Source organism: Pangasianodon hypophthalmus, chromosome 15, assembly GCF_027358585.1.
Source record: "Pangasianodon hypophthalmus isolate fPanHyp1 chromosome 15, fPanHyp1.pri, whole genome shotgun sequence".
Lineage (NCBI taxonomy): Eukaryota > Metazoa > Chordata > Actinopteri > Siluriformes > Pangasiidae > Pangasianodon > Pangasianodon hypophthalmus.
The window spans coordinates 4,659,200-4,678,580 of NC_069724.1; the positions used below are offsets into that span (position 1 = coordinate 4,659,200).

A 19,381-nucleotide genomic window follows, 5' to 3' on the forward strand; every position below is an offset into this window, starting at 1 on the left:
TGTGTGTGTGTGTGTGTGTGTGTGTGTGTGTGTGTGAGAGAGAGAGAGTGTGAGAGAGTGTGAGTACACACCGGCACCGCCCGAGTTCACCTGCAAGATGAACCTTCCTTCCAAAGGTAGAAACCAAACAACGCAGTGAACTCCCTCTAACCGAACAACTGAATTCAAACTAAAATGATATATAGTTTGTTTAACTCTTTATTTACTGAACTACTTTATAATTTTAATGTTTTAAATGAGTTTGAAACACATTTTAAACATCCCCGTCCAGTCATAACTAGCACCTGTTTATCATACAGTGTATTAGCATTATGCTACCGGAAACTAGTTTGTTATGATGCTTGGACATCATAGAGCCGCCCAGTAACCACTCAGTGAAGCGACGTGTAATGACTTGAGGGAATAAATAGACGTAACTAGGGCTTTTCTCGGCTTTCCTGAAGCTTTTAACTATTTAGACTGAAGACAAGAGAAAGGCGACACGCCTGGGTGCGGCGCCGAAACTATGCATAAGTCATGGTGTCATGCTCCGTTAACCCAGAGCCTGACGCAACGGAAAGTTAGCATGATGTAGAGTGCAGTATGACACACAGCCCCTCGGTTTTACACGTAAAAAAATCCTTAAATATCTTTCATTGAAGGAAAACGCAGGTTTTGTACATGGACTAAAACATATAAGGTGTAAAAAGGCAAACATTTCCCTCTAAGATGTGAAAACTGACCACTGAAAAATGAGCCACTGAAAATGGTTTCCCTTCATTTTCAGCCATTAAAAAGGACAAACAAACTATTCCTTGAACCTTTCCCTAAATCATAAACTTGACTCTTTAATAAGTCATTGATCAGGATATTCAAAAGAAATTCATTCATTTTTTCATTCATCTTCAGTAGCTGCCTTATCCCGAGCTGGGTTGGTGGTGGATCCAAGAATTCTGGGCACAGTTTGGGAGAATTCATTCCAGATGCAACACCAGTCCATTCATACACACATTTATACAGTCTTTCACACCTAGGAGCCATCTAACATAGCCAGTTTGCCTACCTGCATGTTTTTGGACAGCGGGAGGAAAATGGAGAACCCAGAGGAAACCAGCGGGCGGAAATGCTACTCACTGTGCTGCCCAGGATTTTCCAAAGAAACAATTTTTATTCTCAGATCACTCATAATTTACAATTAAATAAAATATGAAAATATGAAGTCAAATATCAAGAACAATTTATTAATTTCAGAAGTCATAAATACTATAACTTCAGAAAAAACAAGAAAAGTGCTTATTTTTAACAGTAAATAAATTCATCACAATCACATTGAAAGCACACCTTAACATTAACATTAGACCTTTTTCCTTTTTTATTTCTAATCGCCGGCTTTAGGAGCACTGATCCACTGCACCAAACCTGTGTGCCAAACATAATATTGATTTGTCAGTTTTTGTCTATTTCCAGTACACAGACAAATCCTCTACCAACTGGTATGGGGTTGAGTTAAATGTAAATCAAAATTCAACTGCATTGTGTTGTAGTGGTTTACTTAAGCTATGTGAATTTTGCCAAGTTCATGTCAGTGGACTGCCATATTCTCACAGCTTATGGCTGATAACTTGAATTCAGGTTTACTGTTACTTCGAGCTTCTCCATGAAGATACGCCATACTCAGGAGGTAAACGGGGGGGTATAGTAGGCGACTATGTCCTCCAGGTGCCATATGACTACACAGCAGCTCAAACAGCATCTCAGCAACCTGAAAGGCAGTGGGTGACTATCCACAAGCCATAACAGTGTTGAGGTATAGGTGGTGGAACCAGCTTCCGTGCCTGAGGGACACATTTCATGTTGGCCCTGGTGCTGCATGAACGTACACTATATGGCCAAAAGTATGTGGACACCTGAGCATCACACTCATATGTGCTTGGTGAACATCCCTTTCCAAAGTTGGTCCCCAATTTGCTGCTATAACAGCCTGCACTCTTCTGGGAAGGCTTTCTGCTAGATTTTGGAATGTGGCTGTGGGAATTTCTGAATATTCAACCATAAGAGCATTAGTGAGGTCGGGCACTGATGTTGGGTGAGGACGCCTGGTGCGCAGTCGGCATTCCAATTCATCCCAATTCATCCCAAAGGTGTTCAGTGGGGTTGAGGTCAGGGCTCTGTGCAGGCTACTCCAATTCTTCCACTCCAATCTTTGCAAAGACGAGAAAACCATGTCATGGACCTCGCTTTGTGCACAGCAGCACTGTCATGCTGGAACTGGTTTGGGCCCCTTAAATAGAGTGAAGGGAAATCTTAAATTTACAGCATACAAATACATTCTTGATAATTGTGTGATTTCAACTTTGTGGCAACAGTTTGGCGAAGACCCACACATGGGTGTCATGGTCAGGTGTCCAGATACTTTTGGCTATATAGTGTATATATTGGGTAATATCTTGAACTAGGCCACCACTAATGTTCTAAGATTTGTGAAGTGCATGTAATTCTTAGATGTCCTGAAGCCACAATGGTATATTACACCAACAGTCTGTCCCAAAGTCCAGAAACAGTCTTTTATTGATCAAAGACAAAGCTTTAGCATTCCCATTCTTAGGACCTGGGCAATAGGAAATGATAAAATTAAATCAACAAAGGAAGGCCCACGTGCCTTTTCATGGATTAAATCTCTTGGCAGACAGAACAAGTAGATGTGGTGCACCATCGAGCCAATGCTTCCACTCTTCCAGCACCAGTATGATTGCCTGGAGCTTGTGATTCCCACATCATAATTTCTCTCTGTAGCAGACATTTTGTGTGAAAAATATGCACAAGGGAAAGGTTTTGGTGGATTATTTTAGCATTGTGACAGAACAGCTGCTACTCCCATTACATCCCATTCCTTCTATTCCATAATGGAATGGAAGGGTCTGGGTCATTTAGCAGAGGTGCTGAGGCAAATCTTTCTTTTAGTTTGCCAAAGGCCTGTAGGGCTGCAGGTGTCTAAGCCTGATTATTGTGAGTATACTCTACATGATTGCCTGTTTGTCTAGTATGTCACAGAAAACATCACTGATGAAAGACTGGAACACCTGTGCGTTGTTGACTAAGCCATATGGAATTACCAGGTATTCACAGTACCCCCTAGTGGTGGAGATAGTTTTCTATATATTGCCTTCCTTTTACTCTGATTAGGTACTTCTCAGGTCTAACTGAAGAATTTGTAGCCAATCCAACAATGTGACTCGGTACTTTCTACTGATCTGGGACAATTTGCTGGAGGTGCAGGTAAATCCTTTTGCACTGTGAGGGCCAAGAGATTATATCTTGTGTTCCCAGTTGATAGTGGGCTATGCCATTACAGACAGGGATTCTCAAAGACCATTTTATATGTAGGGAGTTGATGATGAAAAGGATATGTTCTTATACTGTAATGAGTTGATTTACCATTTCTATCAATATGAAATTTCTCACTGCACCACAGTCTAGGAGAGCTGGGAATAAGAGAGAGTGATCATGGCAGTGAATTGTCATCTCAACATGAGAGCTGGTGGCAGGAGTAGGGAGAGGGAAGTTGTTGAGCCATCAGAGCAGGTGGAATAGCTACAGTGCACTGCTGGAGAAGCCTATAGTTGATCAGAGACAAAGCAATTCTTCCTGATGATCTCCCAGCAGTTTACCTTCCTCTGTGACTGCTTTACAGAGTTCTGAGACATTCATCTTCTCTGTGTTGCATTAGATTGCTGAAGCGGTGACGTCTTCTGAGACAAAAGCAATAGGATACAATCATAAGCAGTTTATTAAACAGATCAAAATTAGCAAACAGAATTGTATCAATGAAGCTCTGGGTGTGACACATGTATCAGCTACATATTGGTTAGGGATGGGTGGTAGCTCAGTGGTTAAGCCATTGGACTACTGATCAGAAGGTCATGAGTCCAAACCCCAGCACCGCCAATCTGCCACTGCTGGGTCCTTGAGCAAAGCCTTTATCCCTCAACTTCTCAGTTGTATAAAATGAGATAAATGTCCTTTCACTTTTGGAAGTTGCTGCAAATAAGGGTGCCTGCCATATGTTGTTATTATCCCCTTTTAATAATAAAATTGCTATGTCTTGTATTAGCAAGTCAAAATTGCTCAGAAATAGGATTTGGGGAACATCTTTTCCCTGCTTCTAAAGACCTTAAAGACTTTTGTATGAGAACCAGCAGCTGAAAAATAAAAGTAGAAAACACGCACTTGGGGAACAAGTATAGCTGCTGGCTCAATCAAGACTAGACAAGCTTTCAAATCAAAGTCTGTCATGTTTTTAAGCCATGGGTCATAACGTGAGAGAGAACAAAACCCTGTCTGAAGGAGCAGAACCCTGAACGGACAGATAAAAACAAACTTTCTCCCTGTTTGTCAGATCAAGAGAGGAGAATGTCAGCTATTATTACTTTATACAGTATGTTTAATTGAAAAGTCTGTTTTGTTAAAGGAATAGTCCAACATTTTTTTTAACCTAAACTTAATCTTGCATTAAAACTGCAACAACTTAAAACTGCATCTGTTGAATATTACAACTTTGAACTTTATATATGAACTTTGACACATTTCCCTGTATTGGCAAAAAAAAAAAAAAAAAAAAAGAAACCTGTTTACTCAAAACTAATGTATAAAAGAAGTTTTAGGGCATTTGTTGAACTCTGTTAATAAATGTAAATACATGTTTGTCTCCAAAAGGACAATAGATTTTGATCTTAATAAATACCTTTGACTGAAGTATTTATTAGAGTTCTACAAAAAATAAGTGTTTCGTACTGACTGCCGTTAGACCTCCATTGTAATCTAGTCTATAGCTATTAAATTAAAAAAAATAAAATAAAATGCTGGAGTATTTCTTTAAGGGTAATAGTTAGATATCTCTAATTGAGAATTTAAAAAGCCTCTGAAGACACATCCTGTTAGTTTGCACTTTAATTAAAAGCTATAATAGCTATAGACAGAATGACTCTCAACAGGTCATGCTTCACTTCCATCCACTTTCTCTGTGGTTTCATACACCACTAGTTTTCAACTGAATAACATCCAAAGAAATTCATACGAATATGTAGTATTAGATGCTGTGACCTGCGTGTGTGGCAGTACATGAAGCGAAACTCTCTATACAGACAGATTGAACTACGTTCAGGCCCATTATTAGGCAAACAGGTTTTCCAGCTTTCTAGGAAGAAGCCTAGGCTTTGGCAGTGTCAACAAAAGCAGGTGTCAGGTGTCTGTGTTTCAGTCTTTCACAGAGGTGGTACAGGCTAATTACACCGGCTGCTTATCACTGCAGATCTGTGTGCAGAGATGGAGGCAGCACAAGTCGAGCCTGGAGACCAGTAACCTAGCGCACGAGCACACACTAACCTGGAGAGGGAGTATCATGTATCCCAAAGATCCACAGTCCCGTGGTGTTGCCCTCCAGACCACAGATTCCTGCTGAAGGAGTGCTTGCTTTAAAAGGTACTATATATACTTGATGATAACATTAAATATTATGTAACAGTAAGTAATGTACACTATAATGAGAATAAATTAAGAAACTGGCTTAACATCCTTCTGTGAAAGTCTAACATACCCCTGTTAAAAATACAGGCTTTTGTGAAAAAAAACAAGAAACCAAGATAAATCAACATTTAATGTCATCTAACAACCAACAACATTCAAGTGAAAAACAAACAGAAACATTTTAAGGGGGAAAAAAAATGCAAGCACTTAAAATAACCTGGTTGCACAAGTGTGCACACTTAGGATAACCTGGTTACAATAACCTGGTTGCACAAGTGTTCACACCCATTCATAACAGGGCATGAGAACTGTGCACAGAATTAAGCAATCACATTCAAACTCATGTTCCAAAAGTAATTATCATACACCTGTCATCAAGTAATTCTTGATTAACCACAAATAAAAATCAGTTGTTTCTGATTTTCTTGACATCTTCTAAGAGCTTACAAAGCATGTGTGTGTGTATGTGTGTATGTATATATATATATATATATATATATATATATATATATATAAAATGTGTGTGTGTATGTATGTATGTGTGTATATATACATACACACACACACACACACACACACACACACACACACACATATATATATATATATATATATATATATATATATATATATATATATATATATATATATATATATATAAGATTTTTTTTTTCTTCAATTTTATTTCTTCAATTTTATTTACAGGTGTAAAAAAGTGTTCTGTGAGAACTATTGTGATATAAGACCATCAAAGTATTCAACTTAATACGTAATTTTTAAAAAAATATTCTGTTGTCATGTCGTGTTGGATTATATCACTACAACAGATTAACCTCCTTTGATACAAAACATAAATCTGTAAAATTCCATCTATCCATCCTCTGTACGGATTATCCTACACAGGGCCATGGGGGAGCCTGGAGCCTATCCCAGGGAGGTTGGGGTGCCAACCCATCATAGGGCACAATCGTACACACACTATGGACAATTTGGAAATGCCAATCCACCTACAACACGTGACTTTGGACTCAGGGGAGGAAACCCCCAAGGCACAGGGAGAACATGTAAACTCCACGCACACAGGGTGGAGGTGGGATTTGAACCCCCAACCCTGGAGGTGTGAGGTAAACATACTAAGCCACTGTGCCCCTCTCTGTAAAATTGTGTAAAGTATAAATGCAGTACAACGGAAAGTCAGTATAGAGTAAAAACATTTCCATAAATATCCTAAAGATGGCAGCACATACCACTATATAAAAATGAATACTTGCCACCTGGAGGGCTGTGCTCCGAAAACATATCAAGACAAACTTTGTTTTCTCTGATCATCCACTGTTTATTAGAAAATAATAAGAGCTGTCTCTCCAATTTAAACCAAAGCAGTAGCGATCTCTTCCCTCTAAACCTCACTTGACCAGCTCCAGCTAAGTAATAAGATTAGCTTACATAAATTAATTGGAAATACCACCTCAAGACGACCTGAAGGTTTGCTTTTGATTAAAATATTTAATGGTTTTAAGCCTGACATGGTTAAAAGTTTATGGAAGGTCTGTAAAATCGATGTTCTCACTGACAGTTTGTTGGTGTCTTGGCACTTCAGTTTGTTGTTCTGCCAGTTCTCTGTCAAATATGTCCTCGACAACAATGTGGAGGCCTCGAACTCAAACTGCCTCCTCTAATTTCTAGAAAGAGAAAAGTGTTGCATTCAACCGCAGAGTTAGAAATGTGTTGCGTTCATATGTCTGCTCATGCACTATTTCAGAGATGCCTTTTGTTGAGTGTGTGCTGCACTAATTACAGTGATCATTCAGAGCCAAGTCGCGCTCATGCTCATCACCTCCCACACACACACACACACACTAAAAAAACAATCTACACACTGCCACAAGGGCAGCCTGTGTGTTGGCATTATTCCTCAGTTGCTTTCCACTTGATCTAATGATCAAGAAGCGGTAAGCATCCAAACACTCTCATAATTGGCCCAAGTTTTCAAAGTCAGCCCAAATGGCTGCGCTAATCAATCTTCATCATTGTCTTCAATGACTTGGATGACACCCAGATGAGGACTGGTTTAATTATCACTGCTATTAGGTTTGAATTCTGTACTCCCAATAGCTGGAATTTGGGTACGCCTGGGTAGCGTTCATTACGGACTAAATTTGCTTAGACCCCAGAACTACTGAATTCTCAAATCTGATTGGTGAGAAGGTGTTTCATTTCCTATAACAGCACCTCTTTTAATTATTGTTTATATAGTAACAGCTTATTCACACAGACTGTATGGTGGCGCTACACATAATCTAAGACTAAATAAATGGATAAAAATGTGTTGTTATTTAACACAGGTAAATGTATCAGCATTGACGTGGTCAAGCTGGAAGAGACATATATTTAACATTTTACATGGAAGGAGTCTCCAGTGTCAGGGCTTTATAACAATCAGAAAGTTTTCTGCCATGGGAGAGTCTTCAAGCTTTTCTTTTTCTTGTTTCTCGTTGCCTTTTTATATTTAATTATCTTCAAGACAGAGGAAAAAAGAGGCTGGTGACAGGACGACTGTAAGGGATAACAGGAACTAACTTGTCTCATGGATGTTCCTCTACATTAGATGTATTTAGCTGTCTTATTTAACTTCAATAAAGAGAAAAAGAGTACTGGTAAGTGAATGATTTTATAGCTGCTGTAACGTAAGTGATAACAAGGCCTAACTTGTCTCACGATAAGAAGAACTAACTTGTATCACAGAGGTTCCATTAACTGTAACTATAAACGGTTTAAAAATAGAAGTTAAAACCCAATGAACTCCACACATACCATGATCATTAGCACCTGTGCTAAGTTGTATAAGCTCATTAGGTTATGATCAAGTCCTTCATCAACTGAGTCTGTGGTGAATACACTAACATGGTCATTAAAATCCAACAGTTTGACTGTGGATACTCCGAGTGATCGTGGGTAAACAGATGCCTTAAAAGCGCAGCTGTTTCCCTACCAGCATGAATGGACTGCAGTACAGCTGCCCTGTTTTAGCTAACAGGAAGCTCGAGATGCGCCACTGCAGCACTCCAAAGTTGAAGGCAAAGCAGTGTAATGGCTGGGGTTGGCATGGCAACCGTTTTGGGAGAACTGAAAAGGGAAAAAAAGCGCAAAAGGGAGGACGGGCGTTCTGCTTTCGGAACACTGAAGTTGCTGGCAAATTGGGAGGGCAGCTAAAGAGCAGCATCTCTTTTGAGCTCAGTGGCTGTAAAGAGAGCAAAGAGAGCTTCACATCGAGCATCCGAGCTGCTGGAAGCACGGCATTCTGCGGCACACAGTACGAGTAAAAAAATGTCAGGAAAAGCCTTCACAATATTGTGCTGTGACTCAATGGTGACAGAAGGAAAGGAGCAGAAAGATGATGATGTTGCAATTGGCTCATATCTCTGTAAGGGTAGAAAAGAAATAAGCTTTGCACACACAGCCGTTCACTGATCTGCCCACAGAAGGGAACAGGAGATCTGACTGTACTCTGTCTCAATCTTTTTGTTTGTTTGTTTGTTAATAAATCCCCCGTATGTTGGACTGGAAAAAATGCCTCCAGAGCGAATTCAGGAGAGAATTTTATATGGATTTCTGTGATCAGGTCTGTGTTTGCATTTGGAATTTCTAAAAAAAAAAGAGGAGAATGGCCAGACTGGGTCGAGCTGGCTTGAAGACTCAAATAACCACTCTTTACAACAGTGGTGAGCAGAAAAGCATCACAGAATGCACGGCAATCCAGTTGTAAAGACTTAGTTTCAGCAATGCCAGAATTGGTCGATACTCATAGCTCTCATATCAGTATCCTATTTAAAATAGAAAAAGACGGGATTGATGCATCACTATTATAATATCGGGTTTTACCATTCTAACAATTTCCCCTTTTTTCAGGTTGAAGCAACAATCGTACTAAAAGATGCCATGCAGATATTTTATTTGGCTCACAAAAGCCACAGCAGAACCGTCGAATACTGGAGAAACTTTCACAGCATTGTTCTAATTGCTCTGCTCTTCACTCACTGCGCTGCAATAAAGCGTTAAAATGGCAGCGGAGATGACTTCGAACAAAACATCAAGCACATTTCACATCGTTTCGGGACCCACAGTGAATATAAATCACCGAGTGGTGTTCTGTGACGCTGAACGCTCAGTGAAGATGAGATGACGGGCATATGGAGGAACATGCTGCTCTGTAAGTGTTTTCATCAGCCCCAGCATGAGGGGGGCAACCATTTGCTGGGTTCAATATCTCCTCAGGCTTCACATGAAGCGTTTCCTCTTGCTTGCTGATAAACTTAATCCAACATCCTGCTGCACCATTTATCCAGTTGGAAAGACGGACTCGCCTAATGACATTTAGATTCAGTTATCGGCGGTACGTCTGAAATGTTTTAACTTTAGCTCGCTTTGTAAATGACTCAGAAAGGCTAGATGTTGTGAAACACGGTCCATTGTGTATGCAACAGGGCGAAAAAAACAGTCTAACGGGGCTCACAAAGCACTTCACAATGGTCGAGCGGTTTTATTTCCAGAGCTCCTTTTACAGTAACTATGGAGACCGTGGGTCAGCTGATTGCAGAGAAATGCAGCCATGGACCATGGTAGTTTTTTTTTTTACTAAAGGTTTTGTAGTTTCTGTGTGATCATACATTCTGTCTTGGCTTCTCTAAAAAAAAAAAAAAATGTTACGTTTATTCTTTATAACCCAATAACATGCTGAATATTTCTCTTAGCAGTGCTTTTGTCCCCTTTGATCCTGTAAAGAGATGTACACTACATAATTCATTGTCCTCACTCCTCCTCTTTGTGGCACGACGCAAGCAGTTTGCAAAGTTTTTAATGAAAGTACTGGGTGTGTAATGAAAGTATGGAGCTTAATTACTTTATCGCTGTAACTCCTGCACAGCACGTCTCTGTGGATTATAGTTCCCAATTACTCCACACGTTATGACTGTTTCAACTTGACCCTGGATGATAGGAAGGAAGGCTCTTGTGAGTCTGTGGCTCTCAAAACTGAAAGTACATGCTGCTGCCAGATGGTGAGTCTGACACTGAGATAAATGGACATGTAGACTTTAGTAGGAAGCTCCTAAACTGAATCCAGTGAGGTGTTTTTGTCACAAAGTGCTCACTTGTTGTCTAAAGTGTATCACTTAATAAAGAAATAAAACAGGGATGCGTTATGGCATGTTTTCCCCATGGGTTTCCTCCAGGTTCTCTGGTTTCCTCCTTTTTTTTATTGTTTAGTACATAACAAAAAGTTTGGACACCCCTAGCCTAATTACATTTTATCATTTTGTAGATTTTTGAATTAAAAAACATAAAAACATCCTCTGCTCCAAACTATATTTTTTAAAATGTTCATGCACAGTTACTTTGTTGAACTTAAAAAACAAAAATAAAAATAAAACACTATTTGTGGCATGTGCAAATGTTTGGACACCCTACTAATTCAGTACTTAATAACACCCCCTTTGGTAGATATGACAGCTTTGTAGACAGCCAGAAATTTTAACCCACTCTTCCATGCAGAATGCTACAAGTTCTGAGGTATTCTTGGGCTGTCTCGCATGCACAGCATGTTTAAGATCTACATACATATTTTCAACATTGTTCAAGTCAGGGGGCTGTGAGGGCCCTTCTGAAAGCTCCAGCTTGCATTTCCTGAAGTAGTTCATAGTGGATTTTGAGGTGTTATGAATCATGGTCGTGTTGTAGAAACTAGTCTCTTTTCGGCTTCAGTCTCTTAACATAAGCTTCCAGAATTTGTTGATATTTGCTGGAATCCATTCTTCTATTTATCCATACAATGTCTCCTGTGCCACTGGCTGTCACACAACCCCCAAGCATAATAGATCCACCTCCATGCTTAACAGTTGGCAAGGTGTTCTTTTCATCAAATGCTGCTCCTTTTTTCTCTCAACATCCCTTTGGTGATTGTGGGCAAACAATTCCATTTTTAATTCATCAGTCCACAGTACTTGTTTCCAAAATGCCTCTGGCTTATCTAGATATTGTTTTACATACATCAGACCTTCACTTTTTACTTGCAGGTAAGGTTCCCTTCTGATGACTCTTCCATGCAGATCATGTTTGTGTAAACAACGCTGCAGAGTAGACCAGTGCACCACCAGCTAAACCTCCCTGCATGTCCTCAGTGTCATTTGCCTTTCAGCCATCTTCCGGACAGTTCTATCCACAGGTTTTCTTGGTCTTCCAGGTGGAAATAGTGAACTAGAAGTGCTTTGATATCATTTTATAGCCTTCCTCTGCTTTATAGGCATCAATTAACTTCATTTTCAGATCCTCAGTCAGCTGCTTAGAGAAGCCCACAGTTGGTGTTAGCACAAGGTTTGAAGAGTCAGAGAATTTATTACACTCTGTATTCCTACTGACAATTCTTGCCCTGCCTAACAAGTCCTAATATGATAATTAAGGCATAACGATTTAACGATTTAAATTCTGAGACTTTACAACTGGAAGGGTGTCCAAACCTTTGCTACTTTTTCGCTAATTTTTACTAAAAATTACTTCTTGTTGTTCTTTCGGCTGCTCCTGTTAGGGGTCGCCACAGTGGATCATTGGTCTGCATATTTGATCTGGCACAGTTTTTACGCCAGATACCCTTCCTGATGCAACTCTCCCCAATTTTATCCAGGCTTGGGACCGCACTGATTTTTGTTAACTTCAAAAATCAATAATATATGTAATTTGGCCAGGGGTGCCCAAACTTTTGCATATAACTATAAATCGCTGTGGTTTAAGAGAAGTAAAATACTTTCTGTTATTGGAAAATAATCAACTTCGATATGGTAACGACCCTCTGCTTCACGTTCACAACACTGTGTCAATTATTTTCCTGGAACAGCATATCCTGTTGAGTTTTATTTTTTCCAGACCATGAAGACCAATGAAAAGAGTGCCAGATGTTTTTTTTTTTTCCACAGCTGGTCTGACACATTTCTCTTGAGTCTAATGGAAGTCTGTGTGTAGTTTGACTGATGAAATATCATCTTCACAATCAAATTCCACACCTTAGTGAACCCCACACCAGTGCGATGGCAGGAGCAAAAAAAAATGATGTATTCACTCGTTAGCTTCAGGCAAAGCAATATTGTAGGTGTGTCAAAACAGCAATATTTCCAAGTATATTCATGTACTGTGTGGTAAATGCACATCCACAGGCATGGCTTTAGTCCCAGCAGACAGCGCTGCGTTATTGAACACTGAAACACATGAAAGCCACGGGCACTTTCTGGTGATTGACTTTGAGGGGGAAAAAATGGGCTACTTTTGCTGAGCGGCTTGTCTGGAAAGGCCAGGTCTGTGGGGGAAATGAAAGAGAGAGAACAAATGTGGCATTTGTTGAGATCGATAGCGCATTGCGAGAGGCATCCGAAAGAACTCCGCAGCGCAAAGGTCCCGTAAATAGTTATTTTATATGAATGCATCTAGGTGGTGGGAATGAATTCATCTGTTCTGCTGTTCGACTGAGCTGTTGGAGAGGAGGAGGTAAAACAGAACGCCACAATAGGGAGTAAATGAGCCTGAGTGAAGCGCATAACCCTGAGCACCCAAGCACAATCCAATCTGAAATGAGGATTTGAAGAAGCAATTGTGAAAGAATTACCACTTTAAATTCGATTCCCCTCACTTGTGAAAATATGAGAGTGAGAGAGAGAAAGAGAGAGCGAGAGAGAGAGTGGGGGGGAGAAGGACCTATGATCCACAAACCCACATGGTGCTTAGAAAAGTTTATTTCTGAGCAACACTTGTCAACATATTTTCTCTTGAACAGTTTCAGAATTCAGACTCACCTGCGTGGTTTCTGAAAGGTATTTTGTAACATTGACGTGTGTAAAAAGTTACAAGACAGCCCTGAAAGGATTTAAAAAGAAAACTACAGCTTCAAAACGAAACAAAACAAAAAAGAAACAATATACAGGAAAAAAAAAATTGCACCATAAATACAGGAGCAAAAATAAATTAAAACAATCTATCAAACCACCACAAATGTACGACATCATATTATTTTTTCTTGTTAGTGGAAATGTGTATACTTATATGTGTATTTCTTTCTTTCTTTTTTTTTTTTTTTTTTTTAAAAATCAATGCCGGTATAAAAAATGATGTATTCTATAGGTATCGTAAGCACTCCGCCTCTACTGTGTGCCGTAGAGTTTATTGAGGAAACATACAGAAGGTTGCTGATGCGCAAGCCCCGACAAATATGCTTAGCTGAAAAGTTGATGTGACGTTGCTGCTGTGCAAAATGTACTCTTGTGCTTTACAATGTCATTCTGGTCTTCTTGTGTTAGTACAGACAGCATATTTCGGCACGGTTCTCTGAATAAATCAGTTTGGCCTGTTTAGAACACCAAGGAAATGGAACTAGCAGGATTTTATTCATCAGGATCAGAATTCTTAAACTCTCAGAACCATGGCCAACATGGCCAAATCTTCAGAGAACGATTACTGAAAATGATAGCTCTTAATTAAAATTTGACTTTGTCATGCATTTGGTTTGAGTTTTGAAGAATACAAGACTAGGGCCACTACTATTAGCCTTTGTGTCCAGTTTTATTTGTAACATTTTGAGCATAAAACCATAAGAAGTGTAATGGAGTTACTTTCTCACTTTCTCCACATCAATCATGATTACTGGTGTTGCTAAAGGCAGTATTTTCTAATGTGTTTTCAAGGTATTGCATCAACAGTGTACAACTTATCCCATTTCCTTCATCGTTTTCAGCCAGTCTCCAGCATATGCTCCGTATGCCCCATCATTCCAAAAGCTTACAGCGCACTCTGGGACAGACACACGCACAAACGTTTGCTCACGCATGAAGAAATGGAAACAACACGTGGAAGATGGTGTGGGATGAAAACATTTAAACTCAAAGGCTCTGTTTGTATATATATATATTTTTTTTCTGCTTTGTCTTTTGTCTTAACTGGGGCTCTGGCTCTGGCTCTCCCACGCTTTCACACACTCTCTAGATTGCTCTTTCTCTGAGATCTAATCACAGCTCAGAGACTGCGAGCAGGTGATTCATCATGTACGCTAGGGCAGAAGGAGACAGAGCGCAGGATATGACAAGTGCGAGCGATCAGCTCCTGTTTTCTTCAGGAGGTATCTTACCGGGGTGCTTCGGAGGAGGTTTGGGTGGTGACTTTAATGAGTGTAATGAGACAAACAAATGCATCATACTTCATCAGAGATGGAAAGACAGCATGGGGTCTGGGTTTGGGGGAAGAAATGTATACAAGCAGGTAAACAAGAAACAAAATAACAGGTTCGTCGTCATCAAGACACTGACGAATCAAACAAGACCAAACGAAATACATAGTCATAGTCATAGTGCAAGTGTCACTATTTTTCGAGCCTCAGCTTTATAGTCCCGAAAAACGATGCTTCATACAAAAACTCCCATTCAGGCTCCTTATTGCACCAGATAAGCAAAAAAACTCATCAAACGTCTATTAGAAAAAGGATTTCTGCCCCTTCTGTTCTCTCTGAATGAGTCCAGAGTGTGTAATGAGTAAGTCCTTTTGGCTGAAGTTCACATCTATTTTTATGCGTCTTCCTCATTTTTTTGCTCTGTCCCTCAGTGTGGCAGGCCCATCTACATGCCGCTGGTGTTGATGCCCATGCCCGCTGCTTGGCCCATGCAGGGCAGAGTCTGTGCTGCTTTGGGAAAATCATGAGCCACCACACGGCCGTTCTCCCCTCCGCTGCCCATGCGGCTCAGGCTGGAGCCCAACATTGCTGCGTCGATGATTTGCTACAAGAGACAGACCACAAGCACGATTCTTACACCAAATCCAGATTTATCTTTTGATTAAAGTGAATGCGTCATATCTATTGGAGAAAAAAGGTCTAAACCAGGGTCAATTGTCACTCGAAGCTGTACATCCACAAGCTCTGGTGGAAATTTATGCCTCACTTGGGTTGTATACGTCTGTCAATATGGCAGCCTTGCACAATAATTCAGCAGGTGGAAAATAATTAGAACAATAAAAGAAATGACGCTAGCTAGGAAACCACTCGCTCTCACATTAGTTTCACATAATGAAACCCTGTAGGCTTCAGACAGGAGCTAATGATGTGGCTGTCGGGCTTCAAATTCAAATCCAGCACACTTCACTGCATCAGAGAGGATAATGTTTCCCAGCTGATGCAGTCCAATTGGCCTTCTAGGAGCAGGGATTTCTGACTGCGATATTCTGAACTTATACCACAGCACTGTTGAAGTCTCAATTCTGACTGATCAAAAGGTGTCGATTAATTTGCTGTAACAGCACAACTTCGACAATAATTCCGGCTGTGAGGCAAATCACAGGCTTTTATTAATGTGCTTGTTTTAATATGGTAACATGGTATCGTTATTGTTTCTATGGTAACAGCTTACTCAGGGACTTGTATGGTGTACGCTCCACTTTAACAGATTAAACAATGTGTTGATATGGTGAAGTTTTCTGTGACGAGATATTTAGCGTTTATGGAAGAAGTCTTCAGTGTCAGTGCTGTGTAACTAAAGCTGTAACTGTGTTTTCCACCATGTGAAAGTCTTCAGGATGGAGAGAATTGCGGATTCACGGTAATCTGATTACATGCAAAAAAAAAAAAAAAAAAGGCGCTGGTGGGGAAAATGACTGTTTTATAAATGCTATAATGTACGTGATAACAAAAACCTGTTTCACAGATGTTCCACAGCCTTAGATGTAGCTGTAAACGAATAAAAAGTATGTCGTGACATTCTTTAAAAATAAAAAATTGCTGGTGCTGATGTAATAGTATAATCCCTATAGTTTAAGAGGAATAAAAGAATATGAGTTGTGCTTTTATCACAAAAGTCAACTTCAAATAGTCAGCTTTGATTATTTTCCTCTAAAGTATATCCAGCATTTTTGATTTCCGTATGTGGTAGTTACGTGGATGTTAGGTTCAAGTACAGTTTGGCTAACAGACTCTAAGAGGATATAGGGTGTGATAATGGTCTCTGACAACATGCTAGTTAATGATAGAGCAGTATAATTAAATTCTCCTAATCAAAACATATTAAAATGATTTGTTGAGCATGCCACTAATGGCTGTTGTTGAATATTAGGGAATAAGAAACTGTTTTCATAAATGGACACTACTACATACACAAAAAAATGGCATTTTTATGGCCGAAAATACATTTATGATTCACCGCATGGTTCCACTGGTAATTGAATCTAAATTTGTCACTGTGGGTTTTTTTTTTTTTTTTTTTTTTTGCCAATGGCTGAGAAGTATTTGAAGGAAGTGTGTACCATGATCAGGAAAAAAAACACAGCAGGAGGCTGTCTATATCACACTCGCCCACTGTTACCTCTTTCCTACTAACACCCTGTCTTGAGAAGGAGGGCGGTCATGCTCTTATAATCACGGTGTGTATTTCACACTGATGAACTTCATCCAAGATATGGATGTTGGAGGGGATCCTTATTCCGAACGCTCTCACAAGAATATCTGGCATCAAAAAAAAAAAAAAAAAAAAAACGGGAGGAATTGCCTGTGACTTGAGAATTACTTTGGCTGCAGCTCAATATCAGAGTTTATATTCTGTGTCCTAGTGAAAATAAATTGGAATAAAAGGATTAGAAGAGGCTATTTTACCTAGACAAAAATAAAAAGACAAAAGATATTTGCATTCAAGTAAAAATAGACATTTATACTGCTTGTATCCACTTCTGTCATTGCTAATCCCTACTCTGTAGCTTTATCCCTCTCTATCACAACAATCAGGGACTTTGAGGGCTAACGCTTGCTAGCTACTTGTTTACACATCATAATAGTCAATAATTAACATTAATTAACATTCAATAATATTTAACATATTTAACATAATATTAGCTAGCTTTCTATCAACCTTGGCTACTGTTTTACAAATTATAACAATTAGTCTAATGTAAGTGACTTTGCTAGCAACATTTGCTACTGTTTTTGGCAATACAGTAGCCATTAGCTTGTAAGCAATATAGCTAGGTACTAAAGTGTAAAGAAGTCTTTCTTAAGAACTTTCTTAATTTCTCTTACATTCATATTCCAGAGATTATGTTCAAGTTTCCTAATAAAAAAGAAAGACAAAAGAAACATCACGACACAAAGATCATTTTAGCCTGACATTAACAAGGTAAATATTAATATTAAAATGTGTTCTCTTTGTAAATATGAAAAAGGTGATTATAGTCTCTGTCACATTACCACCGTGTTATATTAACACATCTAGCTGTGCACACACACCTGCCATTAGAAGGATCTCCAAGCCGATAAAGGGATTTCCATAAATATCAGCTGTGTCACTAATAATTGAGATGATATGTGTGGTGGCCTGGGAACAATCTTCATGTAAAATTTTAACATTTTCTACTCTCTCTCTCTTGCCCACTTTATTAGAAACACCTGTAACCCTGATGCAGCTTTTAATCAGCCTGTCATGTGGAAGCAGTGCAGTGCATAAAGTCATGCAGATACAGGTCAAGAGCTTCAGTAAGTCTTCACATTAAACATCAGATTGGAAAGAAAAATGTAAAAAGTGATCTCAGAGATGTTGACCATGGCATGGTTGTTGGTGCCAGACGGGCTAGTCTGAGTATTTCAGAAACTGCTGATGTCTTGGGATCTTCACGTACAACAGTCTAGGATTTACTCAGAGTGGTGCAGAAAATAAAAAAATATCCAGTGTGTGTCAGTTCTGAAAGTTCAGAGGAGCATGGACAGACTGGTTGGAGCTGACGGGAATGCTACGATAACTTAAATAACCACTCTTTACAATCACGGTGAGCAGAAAAGCATGTCAGAATGCACAACACTTCAAACCTTCAGGTGGCTGGGCTACAACAGCCCACATCGGGTTCCAGTCTTGTCAGGCAAGAATAGAAATATGAGACAACAGTGGGCACTGACTCACTGAAATGGGACAGTTGAAGGCTGGAAAAACATCTCCTGTTCTCCTTTTCTTTAATTCTCCTGTTTTTTCTCCCAATCTTGCCCAGTTTCGATGAGCCTGTGCTCACTGGGTTTACATAACTTTATACACTGCTTTGCTGCCACATGATTAGCATGAATGAGCAGGTGTACATGTGTTCCTAATAAAGTGCTCAGTATGCAGTTTATTTGAAAATAAATTTAGGAATTGCACTGCTATAAAATCTAATCTAAAGTAAGAGGCAGTGAGTGGTCCATTCTTAAGAGAAGAACAAAACCTTAAAGCTAAAATAAAGGGTATGTGTAACACTATTTTTTACACACCTTCATTCTCCGAGACTGGATTCTGGACTTGTAACAGAACTCGACCAAGGCCACCAGCATGGCCAGCCCCAGTCCTCCAATCAGGATATAGAAAACCCCTGCCACATTACTGAGGCTCAGGGCGCTGGTCTTATCCTGAACAGCACAGAGAATACAATCAGAAACTAATACATATACAACACTCTCACTGACACACACACATGCACACAGACACACACACACACACACAGATACACACATGCATTCACCAAAGTACACTTCTCTTACTGAGTCTAGCAAATAATCTATAAACACATAACAGGAAATCTATTGTTTTGAGACACAATATAGTATATACAGTAGTAATATACTACAATATAATACATATTGTCTTTTAAATCCATATAATTTAATATTTACAGATTTTAATAAATAACTAGCAGCAATAAAATGATCTAGTAAACACTTTCTAAAGCATGCATACAGACTCATGCACAAGTCACAAGATGGAATAACACATATCACTCTCTAGAACATGACAGTTTGATCTATTTATTCTTTCTGCATACTTAGATTAAAAAAGTCTGTCACAGGAACAAT

At 39.4% G+C, this 19,381-nt stretch overlaps 1 protein-coding gene and 1 long non-coding RNA gene across 7 annotated transcripts in view; one reads left to right on the forward strand and one right to left on the reverse strand.

Moving 5' to 3' along the window:
• On the forward strand, positions 1 to 13,029 carry LOC113541820 (uncharacterized). The gene is made up of 3 exons (XR_003404210.3): positions 1 to 116; positions 5,288 to 5,457; positions 9,412 to 13,029. It is a non-coding gene; the product is annotated as an uncharacterized LOC113541820 (long non-coding RNA).
• Positions 13,030 to 13,259: 230 nt separating this feature from the next.
• Positions 13,260 to 19,381, reverse strand: part of gria1b (glutamate receptor, ionotropic, AMPA 1b) — a 71,929-nt gene continuing 65,807 nt past the window's right edge. For 2 of the 6 annotated variants that reach the window (XM_026939017.3, XM_026939014.3), the window contains exons 15-16: positions 18,803 to 18,937; positions 13,260 to 15,305 (exon numbers count right to left, since the gene is read on the reverse strand). In XM_026939017.3, coding sequence (XP_026794818.3) covers positions 15,147 to 15,305; positions 18,803 to 18,937 — 294 coding nt within the window. In that variant the 3' untranslated portion in view covers positions 13,260 to 15,146. Of the gene's footprint in view, positions 15,306 to 15,327; positions 17,619 to 18,802; positions 18,938 to 19,381 lie in introns of those variants that run through there. The other 4 variants (XM_053240056.1, XM_053240055.1, XR_004579557.2 and 1 more) reach the window with 4 other exon arrangements.